This window comes from Lonchura striata, chromosome 4, assembly GCF_050655825.1.
Source record: "Lonchura striata isolate lonStrDom1 chromosome 4, ASM5065582v1, whole genome shotgun sequence".
NCBI lineage: Eukaryota > Metazoa > Chordata > Aves > Passeriformes > Estrildidae > Lonchura > Lonchura striata.
In genome coordinates, this window is record NC_140706.1 from 51353298 (window position 1) to 51379848 (window position 26551).

General features: G+C 40.1%; 1 protein-coding gene across 2 annotated transcripts in view; it reads left to right on the forward strand.

The window, feature by feature from the left end:
- The window catches only part of UNC5C (unc-5 netrin receptor C), a 249630-nt gene that overhangs the window by 136574 nt on the left and 86505 nt on the right, over positions 1-26551 (forward strand). For both annotated transcript variants that reach the window (XM_021550331.3, XM_021550332.3), the window contains exon 2: positions 20269-20490. In XM_021550331.3, coding sequence (XP_021406006.1) covers positions 20269-20490 — 222 coding nt within the window. The remainder of the gene's footprint in view (positions 1-20268; positions 20491-26551) is intronic.

A 26551-nucleotide genomic window follows, 5' to 3' on the forward strand; every position in this document is an offset into this window, starting at 1 on the left:
AGTCTCCAGTTGCTCTTTATTCTAGAGCACAGAGACATCTGCAGCAAAGAGAAAGAAAACTGGTGTTTATGTATTCTTGAGCCCAGACTCCTTCAAAAACAGGATTTGAAAACCCACTATTATTTCTTATTATTGAAATGACTCTTTTACTGGAAATCCCAACTGGTTGTACCAGCTCTGCATAATGTTGCACAGGCAAAGGACATGAAGGTTGCCTTCTACTGGGAAGATTGATTGTGTGTCTGAGTACCTAAGTACAGAATACTCTCATGTGTGTGTACATTCAGTGTGTTGGTCCAAATCCCTCAGTCCCAGCAGACTGTAGGACAGATTATTCTGACACACTGAAATAGCTCATCTCTTTGTACAAGGCATTGGCATCAGGAACCAAGAGTTGGGTTGTTGGCCTTTTTCTGATGGAGGAGTAGGATACAAGCCCTTTGAGAACACCAGAGGAAGTCAGTAAGGGTGCTCCATATTGTGTAAAAATGCTTTGGAATAGGACTTGTATTATTTTTCATAAAGTACCATCTACAGGAGGAAAAGGCTGGTTTAAAATTGCAGAACGGCAATGGCATGTGTAGCTGTATTTCATTTGGATTGAAAACCAGTACAATTATCCCTAATCAAGGTTTATAAATGCAGAGTATGTAGATTTCAGTTCAGTCATCCATGCTTGTCAAGGTAGGGAAATGCTCACTATCCAAACAAGTTTAATACTCACTACCTTTGGTCAACAGCCCTATTATTACAACTGAAACATTTAACCTTCCTGGTCCTGGATTAAATTCAGCTGATCTTGAAGGGCAGGTCTATATTTTTCTCTTCTATAGCTGTGTGATTATATTGCACTTCCATGCCTCTAGACTTCCCCTGGAAACACACAGGTTCAAATGTGCACCTATGCTCCCTCTGTCTGTGGTTTCCCCTTCTTCTGCCTGGACCTCCCACATCACAGCTGTAAATGCCTGCTCTTCTTTTTTCCAGACTTCTGACATACTCCCTTGGGATCAAGAGAGCAGTGACAGAGCTGTGCTATCATGCCCTTCTTCTACATGACCATTGCCTTCTTTTATTTCAAAAATATGAATTTTTCTTTTTCAGAAACTAGCTGTAGTCTTAATTCCGCTGTAAATAAAGGAAGATAAATACTCTCAAAATTGCCACCTAACAGTGAGTAAATTATTAGTTTTGTCCCTTTCAGAGCAATTATGGGTATCTGGTAATATGGCAATTCTGCATTAAATTCCCTATGGTACAATCATGAGCTCATGCTGAGGGAAAAAAAAAAAAAAAGCTCAAAGTTAAATAAGAATCACTGGAAAAATACTAAAAAATTTCCCTCTTTTCCATGCACCCAGCTTCTGTCTGCTATTGCAGTGAGTCTCTGGCTATTTATGGCTAGTATCTGGACACACACCACAGCCTATATTTATCTTGGGTACCACTGGTGCAAATACGTTTGAAGATCCAGTACTGCAGATTGCAATGGAAGCAAAATATCCAGGATCCCAGGTGGACTGGCAGAAAATGTACTGAAGGGAACCTTGTCACTTCTTTGTCACTTTTGTTATTCAAGCCATAAAGATTAAAGTGGCTCACTGCCTGTAAATACAATTAAAATTGTCTTGTAGACCCAGATTAAACTCAAAGGAAAGCATAATTCATCAATTTTATTCAATAACAAGAAAGAAATGATCTGACACCGACAACCCTTCATTTCTTGAAGGGTTCATTTTAAAATAAACCCATATATAAATCAGTTTATTTGCATTGTCTTGGAGAAAAATGGTTCTTTGATCAAAGGCATAATCAGCGGAAGATCAAGTGTCTTCCTGACAGAACTGTAAATACTTTGTTGCATCTGTGTCTAAAATTGGTTTTGGGAATACTCTTGTAGATGTGTAGCTATGGCTTTAAGTTTAGGGTGGATCTGTTCTAGATGCAGCATGAACCCAGTGAAAATTCATCTTTGTCCCTTCAGGACTTGAAAATATTAAAGGGTAAAATAAGGGTGGAAAGAATAAAGATTATTGCTATCACACAGACTGAATGGCTTGCCTGTGCTTATTCAAGTTGTCTCTAGAACAGCTGGGATTGACCTTTTAAGCCCTGTGTACACATCTGTCACACAGCTCCCTTCCCCTCAGGACTTTGCCACTGGGCTGGATTTATTTCCCATGTGTAACTTAAATCTTCCTTTCCACACCTGGCAGGAGCATGCCTCCTGTTGTCCTCACCTAGGATGTTGAGAGCACAGGGAAAGCCAATACAGTGCAAAGTCTTGCCTCCCACATGACTGGCTTGTCTTGCACAGAGAATTGAGCTGTCACTGCAGCATGGGACACAGCTGTTGGTAGCTGTAATACAGCGTGCTTGCAAATTTCCTGACAAAATTGGTACAGTCAGCACACAGTGTGCTTTACAGCAGTGATAATCAAATGTTCCATAGTGATGTATGATGGAAGAAATAGTGCTGGCACTCCTGGCCCCGCTCTCACAGGTTCTTCATATTAATAGACAGCTTCACCAATTTTTCCTCTTCAGCAGGGGGGAATCCATCCAGGCAGCTGGGCTGCATTTAGTTTTGCAAACCTCAGGGCACACTCAGCTTGCTCTGGAGCGACAGGACCAGCAGTGCCATACATATGTGAGAATTTGCCTGAATCATTTCTGCAGCACACCAAGTACTGGTCAGGCTTTAATGGTCCGTGCTGAGAGCTCAGCACCACTCACGGTGAGCACCTGCCCGTGAGGGTGTGTGAAATAGCAGCATCTACAGCTGGCACGTGATTCACGGAGCACATGCAGACCATCCCCACTGTTTCCTGCTGCTGTCAAAATTCTGCGGGAACCATTCTCAACACAGCCACTAGAAAGAAAATAATAGGCCGCTCGCTGGCTGTGTTGTTATTATTCAGCTGGTATTGACTGGCAGTACCAGGGCACTGCAGAACTGCCTCTCTCTAGCTGTCAGCCAATCAGTTGTGACAGCCCTAATAATGGTTATGTCAGGAGGCAAGTAAAAAGATGCCACAAATGGATTGCACGTGTATAATTGCTTCAAAAACAAATCTGTTAATAAAAGGAGATGAGAAAATTGACAGAAAGGAATGGCTTATTGCATTCTAATTTTCTCCAGCTTTCAAATTTCCTCTCTCTCCTTTTATTTTTTAAATTCAATTGTGTCACTTCTTCTGTGGAGAATCATGGTCAGAAAATTGAATATAGGGAGGAATTCTATACAATAAATAATTACAATGATGTGTTATTCCCAACAAGGATCAAGTTCAGGCAGATGGATTGGGCAGAAGAGCTGTTAGCCATCTGATGGCTTCTTCAGTTTACATTTATCCTGTTGGGGTACTTAGAGTTCTTGTGCAAATGAGTATATGAATAGAGTGGCCTAAAAAGCATAAAATCTCTTGGCTTATGCCGTCAAACATCCCAAGATGTGGTTGCACCTGCATTATCCCTCTAGAGGAAACAGAAGATGCTGCAAATTCTGTTCATAGAAATGGTAAAACCCACAAGAGATGACAAGGATTTTATTTGCTCAGTCCACAGCATAACAAGATGCATATAGATGTTTCTGAAATAAAATGCTTTGCCTTCTGCACTGCCTCAGTAACATTGCTAGTTTACCTAAAAAGGGATATTTACAGAGTGTAGAAGACTTACTGTTACATATATCTCAGCAGTTGAAACTTGAGTTGTCCCAGAAATAAGATAAGGGAGCCCTGTAGCAGAGAAATGAGTGAATATAGCTGATGAGACAATAAGGCTAGAAGTAAGTAATTTGAGAAAATTGGACCAAATAATGGGATCAATGCTAAGCTTGATGAAGGCAATAGTTTTCACATTACATTAGTGGAAGCAGCTGCAAGACTTACAATTACAAGCTCAAGAATGCCCATTTTAGTGCAAGATTTATTTTTGAAGGAAACATTTAGTTATTTTTTCTAAGAAAAAGTATCTCTTTATCTATATATGTGTTAATATATCTATGCTGTCCATTTATATTTAGACCCTCCCCAAAATCTCTAAGCTGTCAGCTGTGAGTTGTTCTGACTGCAGGAACAGCGTGAAGCCCTTCTGAACTGGGTACTGGAATGATGCTGATGTGCAAATCAAAATTTTGTGTATCCTGCAGTAATTTATCAGTAGAGGAAGTCAGTGTATATGCACTGGGATCTAGATGTTCAGGTAGTTTTATGAACTTAGTGGCCAGATATTTATTAAGTTCAGAGTTATAGCCTGAGGTGTATTCTGACTTGAAGAATGTAGGTGAAAACAACCACCTGGAAAAGACCTGTTTGAAAGAGGTACAGACAGCAGTATGGTTTATTTTTTGGCTTATTTCTTGTCTAATGTTACTTATTATGAAATTGAATAATACCTGAGAGTTTTGGCCTTAATTTGTGCTTGTGCTGGCTTTCTAATGAACTCTTATCTATTGCATAAGTCTCAGCAACTAGATTGGTCTCTATTTGTGGCCTCAGCAGAGAGCCCTGGAGCTAGATTGCTTCAGACATAAGGTTTGGTCTTTCAAAGCAGTCTAGTAATGCTAGACAAACTGTTTTCAAGGAATAATTGACTGTAAATTCCCTAGGCTATGAGAAAAATCCCAACTCAACGTGACAACCCTATCCCCAGAAAAGTTTGTCTAAGCAATCACTAGGGCTAATTTAGAAGTGTAAAGACTTAGATTTCTGAATGGTGGGCTTGACTCCTGATTCAATGAGTTTGCAGTCTGACAGGGTCTCCACGCTGTAAAAAAACAAAGACAAAAACAAAAACAAAGACAAAGACAAAAACAAAAACAAAGACAAAGACAAAAATAAAAACAAAAAAACCAAACAAAACAAACAAAAAAAAAGACAAAAAAAACCCAAAAAAAAAAAAACCAAAAAAACAAACTTCAAGATGCATGAGACCACTGCTGACAAGGAAGTAGATAGGTTTTCTGCCAGGTGAGCAGGTTTACTGTGCACTTGCAGAACTCCTCAGCTGTGTTCATTTTGGGGTTGAAGCAACCAGACTAGCAATTTCTCTAGTGTTTACTTCATGCTAAAAATAAACATTTCAAAAAAAGTACCTGGGGAACAGTTATTTTCAGGTTTGTAGGAGATATTACAAATGGCAAATAATGAAAGCAGTAATACAAGCAGGGAAATTGGGACAAATATGAAGAAAGATTTGGACAATATTCTTTGATAGTACTAATTTAACAAAGAGAAGACTCATTTCATAGCTGACTTCTGTGATCTGTGCTAAGATAGTTGATGGCATCATCACTTTTCACACTTTTCCTCCAGTTGTTCAGGGATGAAGCATTTACAGTATATTATTTAAATACAATGAATGCTTCATATTTATGCTTCCCTTAATTAAACATTCTCTGCCATGGTTTTGGGTTCAGGAGAGCAATCACTGCATGAGCTCTCTGCTTGAGCAGTGAAGAGCAAGTTGCTGTACATGACAGCATTTCATCTCTGTACAGCTGGGGACAGTAATGCACGAGCAGCAGGCAAAGGCATTAATCTCCTCAGCTATCCAGAAATGAGCTGTCATGTACAGCAACTTGTTCTCTGCTCTTGCTGCTACCCAGTCTCCTCTCCTTCTGCACCTAAGATCACCTTTGCATTCATTAAGCAAGTTCTTGGTGTACTGGCAGTTTTCCTGCTGGGAATAGCAGGCTGTGGCAATATGAAGCCAGGAGGTGTTGCAGTCCACAGGGCCAGGCAGTGGTGATGGTTGTAACAAGTATGGAGATGCTGGGGATGGCAAAGGCTATCTGCTTTCCAAGGTTGCAGGTCATAGGTTTGAGGGGTGCTATGGTGGAGATCCTCAGAACTTGAAAGAAGCTGACGTGTGGGGTGAAAAACAGGCTGGGAATTTGCTGTCTCTGAATCTTTAGAGTGTGTCCCCAGTACTTTGGCCCATTTACTCCATTTACTTTTTGTGTAAAAGAGTCTTTTCCTAATTGACTTCCAATCTGCTAGAGTTTCTGCTCACTTGGACAGAGCATAGGCTGTCCTCTATGAGAAGGAGGATCCTGTAAGAGAACAAGTCACTTAAAAAACAGGCTGTGAGTAAATTGTGCAGAGCACTCTAAGTTCAGCATATTGGCAGAGATTAATGTAACAGCTGGGCATTTTTGGAAGGGGGGAGGCAAATTCAGGTTAGTTTACAGTGATGGGGAGTGCTGTGCTCTGTTTAAGTGTCAGTAGAGTGACAGTTTGCTACATGTTTCCCAGGAGTAGTTACAGCACAAGTAGGCTTGGGAAAGAAGCAGCTCAGCTTATAGAGATTTCATTCGTTAACAGAAAGCTACAGCCCAGGTTCCTGGGGCAAAAATCTGACAATACCTGTTTTCAGCTGTATGTATGTATGTAACTGAGTGTGTGAGTGAGCAAAATGCTGACAGTCTTGCTCATACAGTAGATGTTTTCAGCTGTACTATAATGTGTTTTGGCATCAGCACTGGGTACAGTGGGAAGCCAACCAAAACACACCCCTCACTTTAAGTATCACTAATGAGCTTTTGAGCTTCCTTCCATACAATTGCTACACAAATGCATAGCTGTTGGGGTTTTTTAGATATTAATTCGCTTACGTGCTGTAATTTTTCCACTTAAAAGGAAATGTGCTTGGAGAATGAAATGGAACCATTGCAAATTACCTTTTTGGTGAAAACCTCCACTTACTATGGCTAACAATTAATTTTATATATTTTCTGTCCCTTCTGCCCCAAGCCTAGTGCAATCACAGAATGTGACCTTCTACTATATATTTAGATATGTTTGATGCAACATTACTGTGGTTTCCTGGTCACAAATTTGTAACCTGCTGGATGAGGCTACCCAACTACAAAAGGAACTTGTGCTATTCAAGACAATTTTGCCAAAAGAGAAGAAAAAGCTGTTTAAACTAACTGGAGAACCACTTTAACTGTTGTCTCTGGTTAGACACAAAAATAAAGGAGGATCACCACTTCCTTTATGGTAGAATGTTATTACTGTTGCACAGATTAGAGGATTTTGCTTGAATGTGGATAAATTAGATCAGTTGTTAATTATTCTGAGAGTTTAAAAGCAGGTAGAGCTATTTAGTTTTGGTGTTGGCTTTTGTGAGGACTCTGTCCCCAGGCATTCTAACTACACTTATTGGCCATTAATCTTTATCCATTTGTAACAGCACACGGAGATTCCTGACCAGTCATGTTTGCTTTAATTGAAAAAAAAAAAAAAAAAGGCGTGGAAGGGATGTGGATTTAAAAAAAAAAAAAAAAAGAAAAGGAAAAAAAGGAGAGCATGGAGGCAAGAAAGAAGATAAAACTGGGGGGAGAGAAGACATGACAGAAAACCTAAGAAAAGGGATGAAGAAAGAAATGAGAAAACTAAAGTGGAATTGAAATACATATGCCTTGTACTCAAGTCAGTCAGATAGCTTAGGTCTGTGTTTCTGTAGTGATGGTGTTTATGATTAGAACTCGACAGATTCAGCTGGGGCTAGATATCAGTTTCCTCACAAAGTCTGGGGATGATGGGGAGGGAGATTAGAGTACTGATTCATTGCTCCTTAGCTTTGAGCTGACTTGCTGAGGAGTGCTGAATGAATAAATATGATATGGCAACACAAAACATGCCAAGCAAAGCCTCCATCTAAATTGCATTTCTGTTATTCCTCTCCAGTGTTTTTTTTATGTTTTAGATTCATTCATTAACACTGCTGCTCTGTCTTTTTGAGTGCAGATCTGTATTTTAAAAATCAAAACCAAAGGAATCTATTTGCTTCTTGTTAGGGCCAAGGCTCTAGCACAGACAGCACACTTATTTGGGCTGAGGGAGTTGAGACCTCAGAGATACACAGTCTTTGGACTAGACTGAGATACAGATAAATGCAATTTCTTGGAATAATCTGTACTGATACTGAATGATACTGCTTTCATTAGACACGAAGGAGTGAACAACAGCTATAAATGCTGCTGTGTCCCAGTCCAGACAATGCACATCTAAGGGCCAGTTTGGCTAAATGCTCTTGTCCTGCATGCTGTGCAGTCTTATCTCCTCTGGCATCTGCAAAACAGTGTCTTGTGTTTCTTATCCCTGCTGCTAGAGGCTGTGGAGCCAGAGGCACTCCAAGCCACCCTTTCTCTCTGATTCTGTTGTGTCCTTTCAGCAGCTGAAACACAATACTGTTATTATCTGACCTGTGGTGTGACTTGCAGCATGCTTTTGATTTCACCCAAACCAATTCACAGCACTGTGGGGAAATGCAATGTAACTTGGTAGCAAGGCTTTTGTTTTGCAGGATCTGAAGCCCCACTTCCAGTGGCAATTTCTGTTGACATAATGTAATCAGAAGATAACAGTTCCTGTAGGAAACTCACATTAAAAATGGATGTAGCAGACAAGGAATTAAACAGATAAAGGAGGGATGTAAGGCAGTGTGTGATCCATAGATTCAGGGGTTAAACTTCAGCTGCTGGTCTCTGAAAATTCACTCTGTCTTTCCATAGAACTTCAGTGCTGGATCTGTTCTCAGCACTTTCTGGGGATTTCTCTACTTTAGCTATCATTTCCAGTCATAACTTTGATTGCTGAATATTCAGACTTCCTTTTCTTTTTTCCCCCCCTAATTTTTATTGTTAGTGTCCATGGAGTGAGCTTGAAAAGATTTGGAGGCAAAGGCAAGGGTGTTGGCTGGGAAGGGTGACCATACATTTTGCAGGTACTGGAATTCTACCTGCTGGGATTCAGAAGTCTGTTGGCACATGTCAGAGCTTCCCACAGGCACTGCACATTTCCTCTCTGGTCGCAACAACTTCTGTTTGAGCTGTCCTGGGTGCTCCTGATGTTGGAAAGGGTGATAGCTTTCAGACACTTGAGCTAAAGGTCAAGTTGGAGTCAAACCAAAGCCAGGAGACTGCTGTCTCAGGCTTCGATTTGAATGGTAAGATTTTTATTGCTTTTAATTGCCAGAGAGTTTGTGGGTACAAAATCAGCAGGACTTAAGAATGAGAGTGAATGAAATTAGTCACTGCAGACTTCCTGTCTGTAACCAATTTCTGAAAGACCTGTGTGGATGCAGACTGCCTCTGTAACTCATATGAGAGGCACTGTTGTGCAGTTTCCCTCCGTGGGCCTTGTCCATCATAGTTTCCAACTTTAGAAAAGGATAGGGTGGGTGTTAATACCAATGAACTTGCAGCATTCACCTATCACCCTTCCTTTACTGTGTCTGCTGATGGTAAGGATAGAGTGGCAAGAGGAGATGATATCTTCACATGGAAATAAATTTTCTCAATGAGATACACTGTCCACATGTCTACTCAAATAAGAAGGCTCTGAATGAAGGATGATAGCTGATGAAATCATCCTGTATGTTTCTAAAGCAAATAAACCTTCTTTGCTTTCATTTTCCCTCAGAGGAAGGAATGCCTTTGCTTATCTTGTATTAAGATTTGGTTGAACAGCATGTTATTAGCTTTATTAGTATATATAGCACACACAATCTGTTGGCATTTTCAAGATGGAAACTATAATATTCAAGTGGAACAGAGATTTTATTTTTTTGCTTGCAAAATCTCATGTATTTACAAAGCCAATTGCTAGTCAAAATAAATAAATAAATGTCTGAGTCACATTTCTGATCCTAGGCAATAATCTGTGCTTTTCCACCTGACTCTAGAAATACTTAGGTGTTTAATTCAATAAGAAGATATTTATGTTTTCTATTATCTTTCTACTTCTTTTAAGGATTTTTCCCCTTTTCCGCATCTGGTGTTCAGATTCCCAAGTTCCTCCCCCCTTCCTTTCACCTTCCCCCCAGAAGCTCCTGCTTAGAATTCAGTTAATGGATTTCTAATTCAATTTGGACTTCTGGTGGGATAAATCAGCCTTATACAAAATAATTTATGATTCTTGAAAAATTTGCTGTGGATGAAATTAGGTAACCAGGACCAGGCAAATAATAATTTTATTAAGAACCATGAAAAGAAGTAGTGAGTATGTAGATATTCATGAGGATTAATGTTAGTTTTGGGACAGCATTCCCCTAGTATTCCCCTAGCCCATGGAGAGAGCCCTTCAGAGCACCCAAGGCCAGGTTGCTCCACTGATGCAAAGGGAGACCAGTGGCAAATTTCACATCAGCTCCAGCACAGACAGATTCCCTAGTCATTTTATAAACACAGATTTGTATGGAATCCTTTCTGTAACTGCTGGCTGTTTAACAAATTATACTGGCATGTGTCTGGGAGAAGTTTTGAAGGAAGTATATGAGCACAGAGCTGTCTGCTCAGTTTGAAGCTAGTGAACAAAGAGTGCTACCTATTGAGGTCCTCCATCCACTTTGCAGATGAACTTGGGAGATTTGATTTCCCCAAGGTTAAAGAAAAATATCAATCCCCTGGGTCTCAGCTCAATGCCTTAACCAGGTGGCAATGCCACTGAGCTATTATTTTAGATATAGTCAAGTGTCCCATGTTTTTCTGACTCGCAGTGTCACTACACACTTCAGACAGCTCATGAAATTAGGATCCATGACATCCCATTAGATTTCAGTTTTATTGATCGGGAGATGTTGGATCATCACTTTTTGATGAGACAAAAATGCTTTTATTGAAAGTGTTACAAAAAAGGGAGCAAAGCTCTGCTGCAGTTTTAATAATTGGAAAAGTAAGGGTAAAAATAACAGTTCTTTCTAGAAAAACAAAGGTTGACATTTTAACCCCAACATACTGATGCATGAAGCAAGCTTACTTATTAATATGAAACAACATAAAAAGCAGAGAAAGTATTTGTGAAGTGCCACTTTCACTTACAGAACCTCACATCTTGATAGCAGTATGCTTTCCTTTATTAAACAAATTTGTGCTGTGTAATGTGATTTACCACTGGCCCTAAAATCCATATGCCTACAGCTGATCACTCTTGTGTGAGTTCTGTCTTTGTTTCCAGTACATGATAGAGCCTTAAGAGTGTGAGAAAAGGTGGGATCAATTTTTCATTTGGTTATCATGTTTGGGACACCATGTTCAGACTGTTGACTCGGATAAAGTACCTGAGTTTGAACTTCTAATTCTAAAAATGTGTGCAGAATTAATTATCCTTGGACTTTTCCTGAATTGTGTGCTTTGGACTATACCCAGGAAACTTGTTTCCAGTATGTGTTGAGAATATATTTTATGTGCTGTAAAATACATTCTACCATCTAACCACAAAGGTTGTCAGGTCTTGTAAAAGGAGATTTTTTTTTTTTTTGTTATTGTAACAGGCACCTTCTTTCATGTTCATGTAAATATGGCAGGCTCTGTCCTGTGTGACAAAGAATGCCTGAAGGGGACTTGAGAATGAATAGGTTTAACAAAAAGTATTTTAGCCTAAGCCTTGTCCATCTTTAATTAGTTATAAGGGTTAAAGAAGGGGTCAAGAGCCTGGAGCTGCTTCAGGACTAATGTGTCAAAGGGAAGCGAAGCCTAACACTGAAGAGGAAATGATGCTCCTCAGAGGTTTCATAATTTTTGACCTTGTGTCAACCATTATGACCACTAATGGCAGCTGGGGCAGAAATGTCTCAAATTAGACTTTGCTTTTCAGGTGGTTAGGAGGGGATCCCATGTCATCACACAGACCCATCACAATCTAGAATCCAAAATGAAAAATGCTTAAGAGGGAATACATAAAACCTCATGGACTGATACTGAAGTTTCTCTGCTGTTCGTATGCTGCATCTGTATCAGAGAAGACACAACTAGCACTAATAGGCTTGAACTCTACCAGTATAACCATATCTAACAGAAGCTGTGCTAATTTTCCAATTAAATGCCTATAGCTCACAGTTACAATATTATGTGAGTGCTTGGCAAAGTAACACTTATATGTTACTCTGTGAGTTTGTTACATGGCAGAGCAAGGAGATATAGTTTTGGAGATAGTCTGTAACCCATGTTTTTTCCCAAGCGTGAATATTTTATTAGTTTTAAACAAATCATACATTCATTGAATAGTTTAAGTCAGAAAGAATTCTAAGATCAGACAGTCCAGCTGTTAACCCAGCACTGCCAGATCCAGCACTAGGCCATGTCACTAAGTGCCACATCTATACATCTTTAAATATCTCCAGGAATGGTGACTCAACTACTTCCCTGAGCAGCCTGTTCCCATGCTTCATAACTCTGGAAGTGGAAAGAGGGCAGAAACTTCCACAGGATAATCACCTTTAAATGTCACTGATGTCATCAGCTATTTGTCAAGAATTTTATTTTCAAGTGCTGTAATTTTGAGAGCCGTGGCACAGTAACTCAGCCAACCTTATCCAGTAGTTCTGTATAAGCACAACAAGTTTCCATCAGAAGTAACTGATATTTTGCTAAGAGGGATGACTGCTGGTACTCAGGGCAGGGCAGCAAAGAAACAGGGCCTTTGCCTCTTCACTTTACATTTCATGCTCTCAATGCCCATAAGTCAGCCTCAGCCACTGATTATTTGTCTCCAGCCTTTTTTATCTATTTACATGGTTAGGCAGACTCATAGAAAGTAGTGCTTGCAGATTACTGCATTAAGTTTCCTAGACTGACAACAAGTCTCACAAACCTTGTTGCTCAAAGAACAGCTAAGTGCTCTTCATATGTGACAGAAAGTATTTTCAATTGCCTTGCATGAAACCATACCATCTTCTGGCATTTGCCTAGGCTGAGTCCAAAGCTAATGAGTACCTCCACCACCTCTTGCATATTTAGGCAGCAGCTGGTAGTCTGACAGAGTTTGTCTCAGGGCAATGGTAATGTTCGGGATGCAGAAACTTAAGTGTCATGTCTATATATACCTGCAAGTATTGTCTTGAATTATCAGTGAGAAGTATAAAAAAATTTCTTCTGTTACACAGCGCTGAGAGTTGTGTTTTCAATTTTCCTCTCATCTGGTCAATGTTAAAGCTTCAAGAGAAGCAGAAACTTAAATCATAATTGTGAAGTAAACAAACTGGGGGAAGGTGCCTTTTTCCTAAATGATAAGACGTAACTTGCAAAACTCTTTATAAAGGTGGTACAGTGTTTTCCTCATCTAGATATGATTCTCCTTTTCCTGAGTCTGATGCAAATCATATTTGATTCCACTGGAATTAGCTGTTGACTAACAGCAGTGCAGTTTGCCAGGATAAGCCAGACAAGATGTACTCCAAGCCCTGGGCTGAGAGAGGTGTGGGAGATGGCCCTGTCAGAGCAAGGGAGATGGAGAACACACTGGTTGCTGTAGGCAACACGGTTGCACAGTGTCCACATGATCTGTGGCTGAGTGATAAACACTTATCCTTTCATCTTCCTCTGCCCTTGGCTTTATATTTGGACATGCAGCATTCACATAAAATAGGAGCACAGAGAGAAGTACACAAGAGGAGAGGGCTCCACTTGACATAGGGTGGCCAGGGGGGAGCACCAGCAGCCACTCAGTTGGCTGCTTCCTTTGACTGTGCAACCTCCCTGCTCTTGAGCTGCAGCTCCCACCCTTAACAGTCCCCCAGTGTAATGACAGACTGTGCACTGCTGTTAAAAGGGAAAGCATTGTGTTTTCTTCTCCCCTGCAGCTCTTCACAGCTTCCTGAGAAAGGCTAGCCAGAGTGCAGTGGGCATAACAAGCATGATTACTGTATTTGGTGTGGTTTCTTTATTTAGGATGGTCTGTATAGTAAGGCTGAGACCAAATAACAGAAACCTCCTTCCTGGACTCTTTAGCTGAGCCAGTAATCCAGTATTTCAGGTGTCTGAGATGCCCATTTTCTGAGTTTTTGTAAGGGCTTCAGGTTGTACCTGTGGCTGACCATGGATCAAGTATTGATTCCTGTGCTGCTGTGAAAGTTCCTTTCTTTTTCTAGGAGTACAGAAGGACAGGAAAGGATGTGTTTGGCTTTTCTTTGATGCGCCTGTGTTTGAAAAGGGAGACTTTTGCCCAGCAGCCTTCTGACAGATATGTAGCCACTCAGTGTATGTGTTCTTTTTTAAGTGCAAGCAAATCTTGGGTTTGACCTCCTGGGGATGTGTTGTTAAGCTGAGATGTGCTAGGAGAGTCTTCTCTGAGCTGCTGCAGGTGCAGGGAAAGTTCATTCCTCTTTGTGGTCTTTATGTATTCTGTTTCTGGACTGAAGTCACCCAAAAAAAATGAACATTGCATGCCCTATCAATTTCTCTGTCACTTTTCCCAGACTATACGTGCACTCTTCCTTCCCTTACGAAAAGATCATTTAATTTTGTGGGTGCTCAGTAAATCTGAGTCAGAAATTCCCTTGACCTTGCTCCCAGGAGGGTCCAGCATAGTTCAGCAAGGATCTGGTTTGTGGGCTGCCACAAAACCAAGCCTCATTTTTGGGAACATAGAGGCCTGCCAGTGAATTGAGTTAAAAACAAGCAGATGCCAGCCTCCAATTTGGCTTCCTGGCCAAATATTTTGCTGCTGCAAAATTGCAGACTTCCTGAGATATTAGGGGACACCTTCCCCTTCTGAGGTGCTGAAGAATAAGGAGTGATTGCCTTACTGCATTCTCACCTTGCAATCAGCCAGAGGCAGGGCTGACAGAGGGAAAGCCGCTCTCCTTCTCCCCAGGTCAAGGCAGGAAAAAGTGATTTCTGTTTCAGGGCACATGCTACACTTTGCTGTGCCCATTCTCTGTTCCTGTGTGGTCTCCAAGGCAGAGGCAGGGTTGAGAGGGCTTTTTGTTATGGAAACTGTTCATTAGTGATTCTTAGAAAAAGTCCTGTTTTCTCCCAGTTTTTATTCAACTTGGACTAATGTTGGATTCATAGCTCTGTGGTGTTATGGGCCTCTGAGGTGGAAGCAGGCTCTATGGCATACAGTATTTTTTGCTTCCCATCTGGTGGCACTGCTTGCCCTTCTTAGGAGGATAAAAAACCCTGTGACTAAAGGACTTCCAGCTGAGCAATTTTCCTTTCCTGAAAGTGTGCACTGTAATCCAAACTCTTGCCTCCATCCTGATAAGATGTCTGGCTGAGCTAGCACCTGCTGTTAATTTCACAGTAAACAGTACTTGTTGCTCTAGAAAGCTTTTTAATCATAACATTAAAACCTGAGCAGAAATCCCATCCATACAGTAAACTCCAGCCGCCTTTCTTGCAACGCTCAGGGAATGATCTTGCCAAGTGATGGGCATCCAAATGCAAATAGAATTAACTTTGCAGCCATTCATTTTAAATTGCTCTTGAATCATTCTGAAGTAAATTCCATTTGAGAAGAATTTGCTTCAGGTCTCGCATGAAGAGATAATGGTCCAATATATTATCATCTAAGCAATAATAGTTCAAGTCTCGCAGTTCAGATATATACTGAGTTGTATGCTGGGCTGATGAGAATTAAAGCTTCATATATAGTAATAAAACTAGTGATCTAGAGATGAATAGATTGGTGTATGGAGCCCAATATTTTCCTGCCACAGATTAGAGCTGGGATACTAATCCATAAAAGGGGAAATATACCATTAAATCTCTCTTTTCACGTGCTGTGCATGGAGAGCTATAATATGTACAGTTTTACAGGCAAATGCATGAAAAGAGTAAAGACATTTCCTAACATCAAAAGATTCCCGACTTAGGTAAAGATTTGTTTTACCTTAAAAGAAAACTGAACTAAAATTAAGCTAAAATTCCTATATGTGACAACTCATGCCAGATTGTATCAATGCAGATTTCAGTGGCATTTCCCCTGTTCCTATAGATTTGCCTTTTATTTTGCTTTTAAAAAATATAGTTGTCAGATACTACAGAAGGCAAATAAAAGTGTATCTGAATGTGGGCCAGTAACTAAAAGTAAAATTCCAAATTATGTTTATAGATTAAAGTGGCTTTTAAAAATTTATTTTCTTAATATGAATGAATTGCATGACTGGAACCAGTTTAGCAGTAACATTAATCAGGTCTTTTGTCTTGCTAATATAAATCAGTCAATAACAACAGATGGGCTGTACACTTTATTATATGAAAATAAAGATGAATGTGACATACTGCAGAAGTAAACTTGCAGCTCAAAGTTACTGAGCACAGAAGGGGATTTGTTACAACAGGGGAGAACAATGTGTGTCTTGTGTTTGTGTTTGATCAAAGTCGTGAGGGGAACTTGCTGCACATGACATTGGCATAATGATTAGAAATCAAGTACATGAATTTTTAGTGTTTGTATCTACACTTCCAGATCATTCCCAAATGGTTTAATTAGCTTTTTTTTCCTCCAGACAAAAGAAAAAAATGTCTAGCTACTTAGGAGAGTTAAATAAGAGAGTTATAAAGTTTGCTGCTTTGTTGCACCATTGGGAGATGAGCATTTTAAATAACCAGCGATAACCATCAGGAAGATGCAGATCAAAGTCTCAGGCAAGATTTATCCTCTCATGCGGCAATGGAGCACACCATGAGAAGCAATCCCCATCCAAATTATAGAAATTGGCTCAACAGGCCACACAGTGATAACAAAATCATCCCTGAAAAATCTAAGTCAGAGTTTGATTTTTGTATGGAGAGAGGAATGACCTGTGTTTAAGTAGAGATGGTCAGGAGAAACTGATGGAAGTGTTTATTCATTTGTTAGAAACTCTGTCCTCATGAAAACACAGATTCATTAGATTGCTCTGGTGCTACCAGGTCTTTTTTCTCTAGAGAACTGCAAAAAATCCCAACACAGTCAATTGTCCTATATTGACATTTTCTGTGCTGGATTTTTAGGAATACTTTGCTATATAATTACACTACTATTATAATTATGCTTGCATGTTGCTCCAAGAGTTACAATGAAAGCACGACAGCATACGGCTATAGTTCAAAAAATGAAATACAAGACTTGGCTCCAAGATGGGTGTTAAGGTTGATGGTTCAAAACCCTGTCCCAGATCAGCAGCTCAATTTGCTGACTGTCCTAAGCTGTGACACTGCTGTGCCTGGTGTGATGTGCAAGCCATCATGAGGGGACTTAAGGTACTTCTTCCTCAAAAGATTCTCATCCCGAGAAGCAAGTGTCACAGCCTGGCACAGGGGAACTGGGGCTGCACACCCTCTCTAGCTGTAAACCAGCATCCTGCCACTTCAGCTGGTGTGCCTGGATGAGAGGGGAGGGGTGCTTTGCCTCCCTGCAGCAGTTGATCCTATCTCTTTCAGGGATGCAGGAAACTCCAAGTGGCTTCCCACTGTTGTTCACACAGGGGGATTAGACCACCTGTTGCCTTTCAGCAGTGGAAAGCAGGAGCAAAGGTCCCTCAGTGCCAATGGAGGTAGCCTAGCTTTGCAGTGGGATTGCTGTGTTTTCTGCCAAATGCAGTCATGGTAATATTCTATATGTTCCTCTTGAGAAACTGCTCTATAAAAAAAACACCATTGTTGCTATTAACAGCAACAGGATTGAATGAACATTCTCAAGTTTAAAAAGCAAAAAAAAAAAAAAAAACAAAAAACAAAAAACAAACTCTTAGCTACTATCTTAATTTTTTTCGGAAAGTGACGGTTTTAAATGCCAGTTTCCAGGGATGTGGCAGCCTTTGAGCGCTATTTGTGTGACAGTTTGTGAATGGCTTCCATCTATATCCCTAACATTTAAGAGTGGTTCAGATGCCTCTTGATAGAAATGAGAGAGTGTGGAAAAATAAAGCTGAGCTTTATTGTTGTTCAAGAAGATTTAGGAGGAATCACAGCAAGGATGCAGTAAGAAAACAAACAGGCTTGTATCTGACTCTGGGATGCCAGGTTGGTGGAGAGAAGCAGCTATCACCACAATCAAAATGTGAGACTAGATTGTAATGTACTAAGCAGTACTTTGAATACATACAAATAATACCTTAACTTTGTAAGCAGTTACCTTCAGGAGGAAAAGCCAAAACCCACACCCATTTTCCAGACTGATTAAAAAATAATTTTGAAAACATCTTTTTTTTTTTCCTTTTTGCAGCTTGCTTATCCCTCCTTTTAGACTTCCTAGATATCTTTCATAAAGTGCAGTTAATTGGTCAGGCATTGTAATTATTGCCTTTGATAATGCACAGAAATGTAGTGGCGAAAATAAATACATTTGTTCTTCCAGTCACCAGAAATTAGTGAAGCAATACTTGTTTAATTATAAAACATATGTGTGCTTTGTTAGTTTCCATCTGTCTGCTTGCTGATTTGCAATTAAATGACCAGAAGAAAAAGATACGTCCTGTGGCAATTCAAGGGAAATGATTCATCTCTAATGTTTCTGCGTTGTGGATGTCTATGGAGCAGCATGTGGGAGAGGGGAAGAGGGGAGGTATGCATGTATGGGGATGAGGAATGCCAAAAAGCCTCTTGATTCAGTTCAGACATGTTTCATTGTCATGAAACCAAATGAGGACTCCCATTAAGTTACTGCAACTCGTCTTTCTTTTAGTAAAAAAATGGGGAGTAAAATGGATCAAGTAAGAAATACCTAATGAGGAGAGGAAATAGGATTGCAGAGGAAGGAGGCTGGTGTGGTCAGAGTGAAAAGGAAGCTGCAGAAATAAGAGAAGCATGGGAAAGTGATAAAAAAATAAATTTTATTTGAGTATCTGGAAATTATTAACTGGAGATGGAAATGGAAGTGTTATAGTGTGTCACAGATTTTCCTTTTGCTAGAAGAATGTTAGGCCTTATTTATTGGCCCTTTTTTCTATCTTTGAACCAGTTCACTTTTATTAACTCTCAGGGAGTGATGCAGTAGTGAGTCAGGCTTAATATTCCTTATAAAATGAGACACCAAGAAGGACAGGAGTATTTTTAGATTAATATGAAGGGGGTGTAGGAAATAATAAAAAAAAAAGGTGACTATATGTTCTCTTCAAAAACAGTTTAGGAGGTTCACAAAATGGTTTGCTCTGTAAGGTGTTCCCATAACTGATAAAGACGTGCAGTTTACCTTCATACAGCTGCATGCGTGGGTACCATATTACATTCTTTCCCTCTCTCCTTCATCTGTCCCTGTTCCTTCTCATCCTTCTGGAAAGCAGTATCTGCAAAGAGAATCGTGCCACTTGTAATTGTGGACACAGCTTGCACAGGGAGGTCTCAGGTTTGGGGAGGGAGCTGTCTGACATTTCATCTTCATGAAGACTGGCAGGGAGGAGACAGCCAGCCAGGGTTTTCTGTTGGATGTTCTGTGGTGTTTTATTGATCCACATCAGCATCCGTCACGAGGTATAATGATAACTGTGCCAGAGGCATAGAGACTGAGTGAGGCCTTCAGAGCAGCCAGCTCGCCACTGGTGGGTCTGGCAGGAGTTGGTGCCCCCCACCGCTTTGCTGCTTGGAGCCTCTTGGATGTTCCTGTGCTCTGATGGAGGTGGGGAGGAAGATGGGGAGAGGGTTATTCTCCACTGAATTTGGTGCTTTTTGATGTGGGAGACTTCCTCTGCACAAAGGGGCAGAGGGGCCGTAAAAGAGGATTTGTTAAGAGGGAGGGAGAAAGGGAAGTATGCACATTTGGTGTTTTCAGTCCTGCCTCCTGTGCAATGGATTCTTTTCCTCCTCCTTTCATTGACTTGATCCTTTACCAGCAGCACCAGAGAGGTGCTGAGGTTTTTTATGTCAATAGCATGCACCCATATTTGCCCAAAATGTCACAATTTCACAGGTTCCCTGCCCCATGCCGCAGCTCCCACGTTCTCTCCATAGCAGGGACTGCACAGACCAAGGTACTACTGGCAGAATAAATAAAGCATAGCTTGGCACCTTCATTAGCAGTCTTAGCAGTAGAATCAGAGTACAAACAAAGAGATACAGACTGGATTTGGATTTAGACCTTTGTCTTCAGCAGATTTCCAATTGCTCATCTGAAACAAAAGGTACTGTTTCGTATTTGGACCAGACTCAGCTGGCAGTAGCTGTTTTACGCACCTGATTATGCAGTGCGATAAGTCACTATTGAAAATGTGACCTTGAAGCCTTTGAAAGTTTCTATTATTTCTCTTTATGGTTTTGCAGGCAACTCTACCAAGCACTAACACAAAGCTTTACTGCTGGTATTGCCAATGATGGTAACAAAGGACTGATCCCAGACTGTGAATGTGCAAATCCCTGTCACATCACAGAGAGGAAAGAATGCTCAGGATGTAAAGAACAGTTTCTTCCAGTCTGGAAACAGCAGTGCATCTAAGCCTCAGTTTAGGAATGCTCCTAAGATAACATTTTATCCAAAAAGTATGAACCTTTTTAATTTTCATGAAGTTTTTGCAAGTGTCCATCAGCTGAATTTTGGTTCTTTCATTTTTCCTTTACAGATGATGACTTTTTCCATGAGCTTCCAGAAACTTTTCCATCTGATCCTCCAGAGCCATTGCCCCACTTCCTCATTGAACCCGAAGAGGCTTACATTGTGAAGAACAAGCCTGTGAATCTGTACTGCAAAGCAAGCCCAGCCACACAAATCTATTTTAAGTGCAACAGCGAGTGGGTTCATCAGAAGGACCATGTGGTGGACGAGAGAGTAGATGAAACCTCTGGTGAGTTTGGGTTATGTTGTGAAGGGATGAGATTGAACACCATTAATATCAAGCCCACTCTTCTAATCTAGCAGCCATTTCATATGACAGCTGCTTTTCTTTACTCCTGTTACACCTGGGAATTCCATATCTGGCATTACAGAAAGGTCCTGTCATAGCACAGGGGTGATGCCTGCATCCAAATCAGCTAGTGGAACAGGAGTGTAGAGCACCCTGACCAAATCTGAAACTGGAAAACCAGGAGAACCAGGCACAAACAAAATGAAATTCCTTTCTTCAGACAGGTCTATTCCCAGTTCACTTCCCCAGTGTCACAAATTCACAGTGGTTGCACTGTGATATTGTCACAGACTGAGTACCACATTCTCCCCAAAGCATCAAGGAGCAATTGGGTTGTTACTAGAATGATGTTCTCTTGGGGAGATGTGAGGAAAAAAAAGGAGAAATTTAATCAGTTTTCAGCAAGAAAGAAGGAGAAAGCACACCTGGGCACACTTTAGAGCACTATTGATCCAGAGCAAGCACCTTGCTGTTATTCATTGCACTACTCTGCTGGCTCCACAGGGCCTGTAAGAAGGAGAGCTACAGTATCTTAGCATCCTTTCTCAGTCAATACCAGAATTCCCATTGACATTCATGGAAGTTAGACAGGATCCTCACAGCACCAGGAAAAAAAAAAAATAAAAAAAAGGAGAGGGAGAGGGTTAAAAACTTGAGTAATAATAAAGCAGTGTTTGGGAAGACTGGTGATCAATAGAGTGTGAGACACAGGCAAGGAGGGAAGCAGGACTTACTGCTGTTTTGATGGCTCTGAGAAATAACGATACCAAGCGAGAAGGTACTTTCCATTTGGGAATTGCACCACCACTTGGTCTAATTGCTTAGAAAAATAACTCCACCAGATGTCTTGGAAGTCTCTTGCGAACCAGGTTTTATTTGTTTCAGCTCATTTATTTGCACAGAGATCAAAAGCATAAGCTTTTCTTGGTACTCTCACTTGAAAAAGAGAAGGTTGGTGTAGGAAGAAAGGCTATAAAAAAAAGTCTATATTAGACCTGGGGCCTGTGTATTCATTTGTAAAAATTGGTTTTTCCACAAGTTGACTACAGGAGAAACACTTGAAACAAAAAAGAAATCATGTTGCTGAATACATCTTCAGGGTTTTTCATTCCATGAGAGCCCAAGAGAATGAAGATAGGCAAACAGAACAACAGCTATGACTAGGTTAATTTTTTTAAGTTTTCATGAACATCACTGTTTAGAAAGAAACATGAACATTTTTTACTACAGGTGAAATATTCATCTCTTTTTCTCAAAAATCTCATTGTGGGAAAACTTGGTGATGCTATAAAGGAAATTGCATTCTACAAGTGTAAAAGTCAAGTCTTTAAAAGAGAAGCATCAAAATATTTTGGAGGACAAATATTTTTCATAATAAACAGCAATTATAAGCAAATGAGAACCATTATCAATTAAAGATTAATATAATCTACTGGAGTTAGGTGGGGAAAGATGTCAAAAACTGTGCACATCAGATTATTAGCAGAAGAGCCACAAGCTTAGTCACACTAATAGCTTTTTAAAATTAAACTGTCATCAAAATCCAGATCTGTTAGTCAGCCTGGTTGTTGCCAGAATATTGGTTAATGCATGTCACAGCAGCAGTGTTTGTGCACATTCCTGTAGGCAGATTCAGAATCTAGGGCTCATAGTACATAAGTGGTATAGAAATGGGTAAAGAATTTGATTAAAGTTGTGGTAAAATAGTATTTTCTTTAAAGCAATGGAAGCTCAGGAAAATATATTCCCTGCCGATTAAGCTGCAAAAAAAAATTTGCAGGAGATGGTGAGGGCTCATTCCGGCACCCAAAGAAGGAGATGTCAGCTTGGCAGCTTGCACCCGTCAGGCTGGCAAAGCCCTTGGACTCTATCACTTCTGAGGCTATTTTGGTTTCTTTTGCTATTTTTAACTAGCTAGTGCAGTTGTAACCTAGGGCACAGAAGTAATGACTGAGCTGCTCAGAGGGTGACGTGAGGATCCCTCTAGGTCCAAACCTAGGCTGCTGCTGCTTCTGCCTCCTGGCTTGTGGTTAGACAGTCAGGAGAAACTGCCCACACACCAGATGAGGTCCAGACTTGCCATGGGTGAGCTGGGGCTTTAAGGGACCTCACTTACACAGTGTTTCTACAGGGTCAGTCATGTAATCCCAGCAATTGAAAACTGGGTGCTTTCTTCTTTCCTGGTATTTTACTCTTCCTGGGTCTGCTCTGCCAGCTTATGAAAAGAGGACTGTGCTGAGGAGATATTCTGCTGCTGGGTTTGAGCTAGACTTTCAATTCTTTACACAGTCAAGCAAAGCAAAGAAAAACAAGGCAAACGGACAATAAAATATGAGGGGAAAAGAGTAAAGGTCACTTGTGCTTTCTTTTCTAAAGGATGAGTAATCAGGAAGAAAGTGAACTAAAATACAGGTGTGATGCTAGCAGTACATCACCTTGGGATTGTAAATGATGCATGAAAGAGAGAAATGGGTTCTGATTTGCAAAAGATTATGTGTTCATGGACTTTGAGCCTGTGCCCAGGAATGAAATCTATGTAGAGATTATTAACTCTTCCTATAAGGCAAATTTGTTTTTGTCATTGAGAAGACCAGAAAAAACAGCACTACAATAGCAATGGCACACAAGATGGAATTAGAATGCAGCCAAGCTCTCATTGAAGAGACCTGCTAGATAAAAATGTTATATGCATTAAAAAGGTTAATTTTTAAGTGAGGAAAGTAAATATTCACATAATTTTTCTCTGATTTTTTTTTTCTTTGTGAAAGAGAGAAAGAATAAAACAGGTGTAATAGTTATATATACTTTGCACTGTGGGGTATTTTTAAACAGTGTGTAAAGCATTGCTGTAAAGAGCATGCTTGGGGACGCTGTGAGAGGTGTTGCCGTTTGGTTGGAGAGGATGTGAACCATAATAGTGGCAGGGTGTTCTAGTACCACTTTATTTAATTAAATTAGCCTGAAGAGAGAGCCTTGCAAAATATTTTATATTGATAGAGTCTGAGAAACCTGCAGCTTTACACAGAAGATCATTACATTCTGTTTTTAAATCCTCAGAATCACTGGAATTTTTCTTCTTTATGGAAAAAGCTTATCATTTTCATAAAGAAATCAAATGGGTGCTTTGGAAATGTCTAGTGCACATCTTTGACTCTTTCATTTCCTATGTATATGAAATACAAGACAGGGCATTGTCTTTTTTATGCCTTTATGTCTCTGGAATATTTTCCCATTAATGCAGGGAAAAAAAAAAAATAATAGGGGTTTTAAAAAACAAAGATGAGAGTTCTTTTGAGGGAACACATTTAATTTTATGGCTAACTGTCACAAAAGATAACAGCAACAAAAATAAAAGAAGCTCTGTAGAACTGATGCTTTTGGAGGCAAGAAAATTCCATTGTTACAGGGCAGGAAGTTCAATAGTATCAATAATTGTTAGAGCAGTTTGTGCACATTTTACAAAGTACCTCTGAAAATAAATATGGAAAAGATTTTTTTGCAATAAGGATGGAAAAACACTGAACCAGGTTGTTCAGAGAGGTGATGGGTGCCTCATCCCTGGAAACATTCATGGCCAGACTGGATGGGGCTCTGAGCAACCTGATTCAATTGAACATGTCCCTGCTTGCTGTAGGGCATTTGAATAGATGACCTTTAACCTCCCTTTGAACCTACACTATTCTGTGATTCTGTGATTTTTATTTTGCATGTGTGCTTTTATGGAGAAATATTTTACAAGACACACAGACCAGTTCTGCAGTGGTGGGAGAATTGTGAACATATAGAAAATCTGCGTCTTGCACCCCTTTCATTTGTCCAGAGGGATTAAATGTTGCTATATCCAACCCTACATCCTAGTGATGTACAAGAGAAAAGCAGAAAAAAATCTGGAGCTTTTTTTAGTCTTTCTAGTTTGGATATGCATTGTAATATTTTCTCTGTGACTATTAAGGTGAAATGGTCTATAAACCCCCTCTTGCCCTCTGCAATGCCAGGGACATTTTCTTCTCTCTCCTTCAAACAAGGAGAAAACATTTGTGATTCTTTAAGTGCTAATTAAATAGACATATTGGGCAATTCACCCAGCATTATTGTTTGTCTACACTGTCTGTCTTCTTTTGCTGGGATGCATAGGGAGAGGAAGTCTTGGAGAGTTTGCTGATGACCCCCTGCTTTTGTCTGATTAAGAGAGTTTATCAAACTGCACTTGGAGTGGACAAATATGCACTTCTTTTCAGAGAGAAACCTTACTTCTTTTTTTTCAGTTTCTTTACATAGCCACCCTTGAAATGCCAACACTTACCTCCCACCATTACCTTTCCCAATTAATAAAGTATTTTTGGATAACCTGCAAATTCAATGAAAGGAGACTGAGCTTTTGACGTAGGGTCAGCATTGATCTGGCAAATAGGAGTTTGTTAACTTAAGAAAAGGGTTTGGCAGCCTGTTGAGGGAGTAGATACCCAGCTAGCCAAGTCTTTAATAGATCACCCTCTCAACAGAAAGATCAAGGATTGACATCTGCCCTTTTGCCTTTAAAACAGCTCTTACAAGATCCTGCAGCCAAGACAGCAGTGGGGAAGCCTTCATAGTCACTATGTTCTTCTGGTACCATGTAGAGAGGCAGGAAAATCACTTCCAGCACAAAATGCTCTGTTGCTTTATCTTCCTCTCTGTGTGTGCATCTCATGAAAGCCATTTATTTTAGTGTTTGTCACACCACATATTAGAAGGCTGCATTGCCCTAATGGCAAAAGTAATTCTTTAAGCTGGGACTTCTGATTATACAGCAAAGGTCATCATACAGCCTCTCATTTTGAGAAGTTGCATTCATTTGTCTTAGTATTTTTTTATTTTAAAAAAAGCCATTATTTTTTAGTATTACATGTCTTTGAATAACAGTGTTGAAGAACTTAATTTGGTAGCCCAAATACAAAATTCCAGCACTCCCAATCCCCAAGTAAGCAGAGCTCAGGGAGAGATGTGGAAAGATAATGTTTTAGCCATTTCTTTTACCACTAGATCTTCCTTTCCTTACAGCTGTTTTTTTTCTCTGCATATCTTTTTTACTCAATCTCTTTTTGCATCTTGACATGCCGTAGTCTCCTAATTCTCTGTATTACTTTCAAAAAATCCAAAGGATAAGGAAAAAGCTATTTTTCTGAGCAAATGTGGCCAGTGTCCCTAATAACTTCACTATATATATAGAAAGTGATGCTGAATGCTGCAGTTAGACTTAGCCTGCAATATTTTGATTCTCTGTGGTAGAATACCTTGGGGTTATGTTAGTAAGGGTAGGCTCACATCATAAATAAGGATTGCTTTCATTCCACCATTGTCAGAAGTAATTTTATTTTCCATATATCATTGGATCAAATCCATTACAGACATCAAGCACCCATATACAAAATAATTATTTCTCAGCAACATATTGCCAATTTTTAGCTCTGCTCCTTCAATACTCTGCCCTAATCCAGCTCATTTCAAGGAAATTTAAAAATGTATCAGAGTATCTCTTCCCAAAACTCCTATTAATAGTTTTGAGATGTGGGTTAGAATGGATACTACAATCTGTTTTCTTCCATAATTTGAAGTCCGTTCCCTCTCTGGAAGGTTGCTGCAAGTGAAACATGCTTATGTATTTATGGTCTGAAAGGCTGTAGATGGTGCAGCAAGAAGCACATAACTCAGTTTCTCCAAAGAACTGGAACTCTCTGGGGAAATACAGGCTCTTTACTTCCATAAAATATATCAAGAAACCCATGGGGTTTTCCCCTACTTGAAATTTAAGTTGCAGACATTTTTCTGTCACCTGAGCCATCTTCGTTCTGCCTGTCACTCCCTGTGGCCTGACAGGCAGCTCTCCTGAGGTAGTGGAGCCCTGTGCCTATCAGTGCCAAGAGAGGTTCTCTCTTCTTACAGGCTGCGTCTTCAAAATCAGCTGCTGGGAACATGTTTTTCTCTCACCCAGATCAAGGGAATACCCAACAACAAAGCTGCT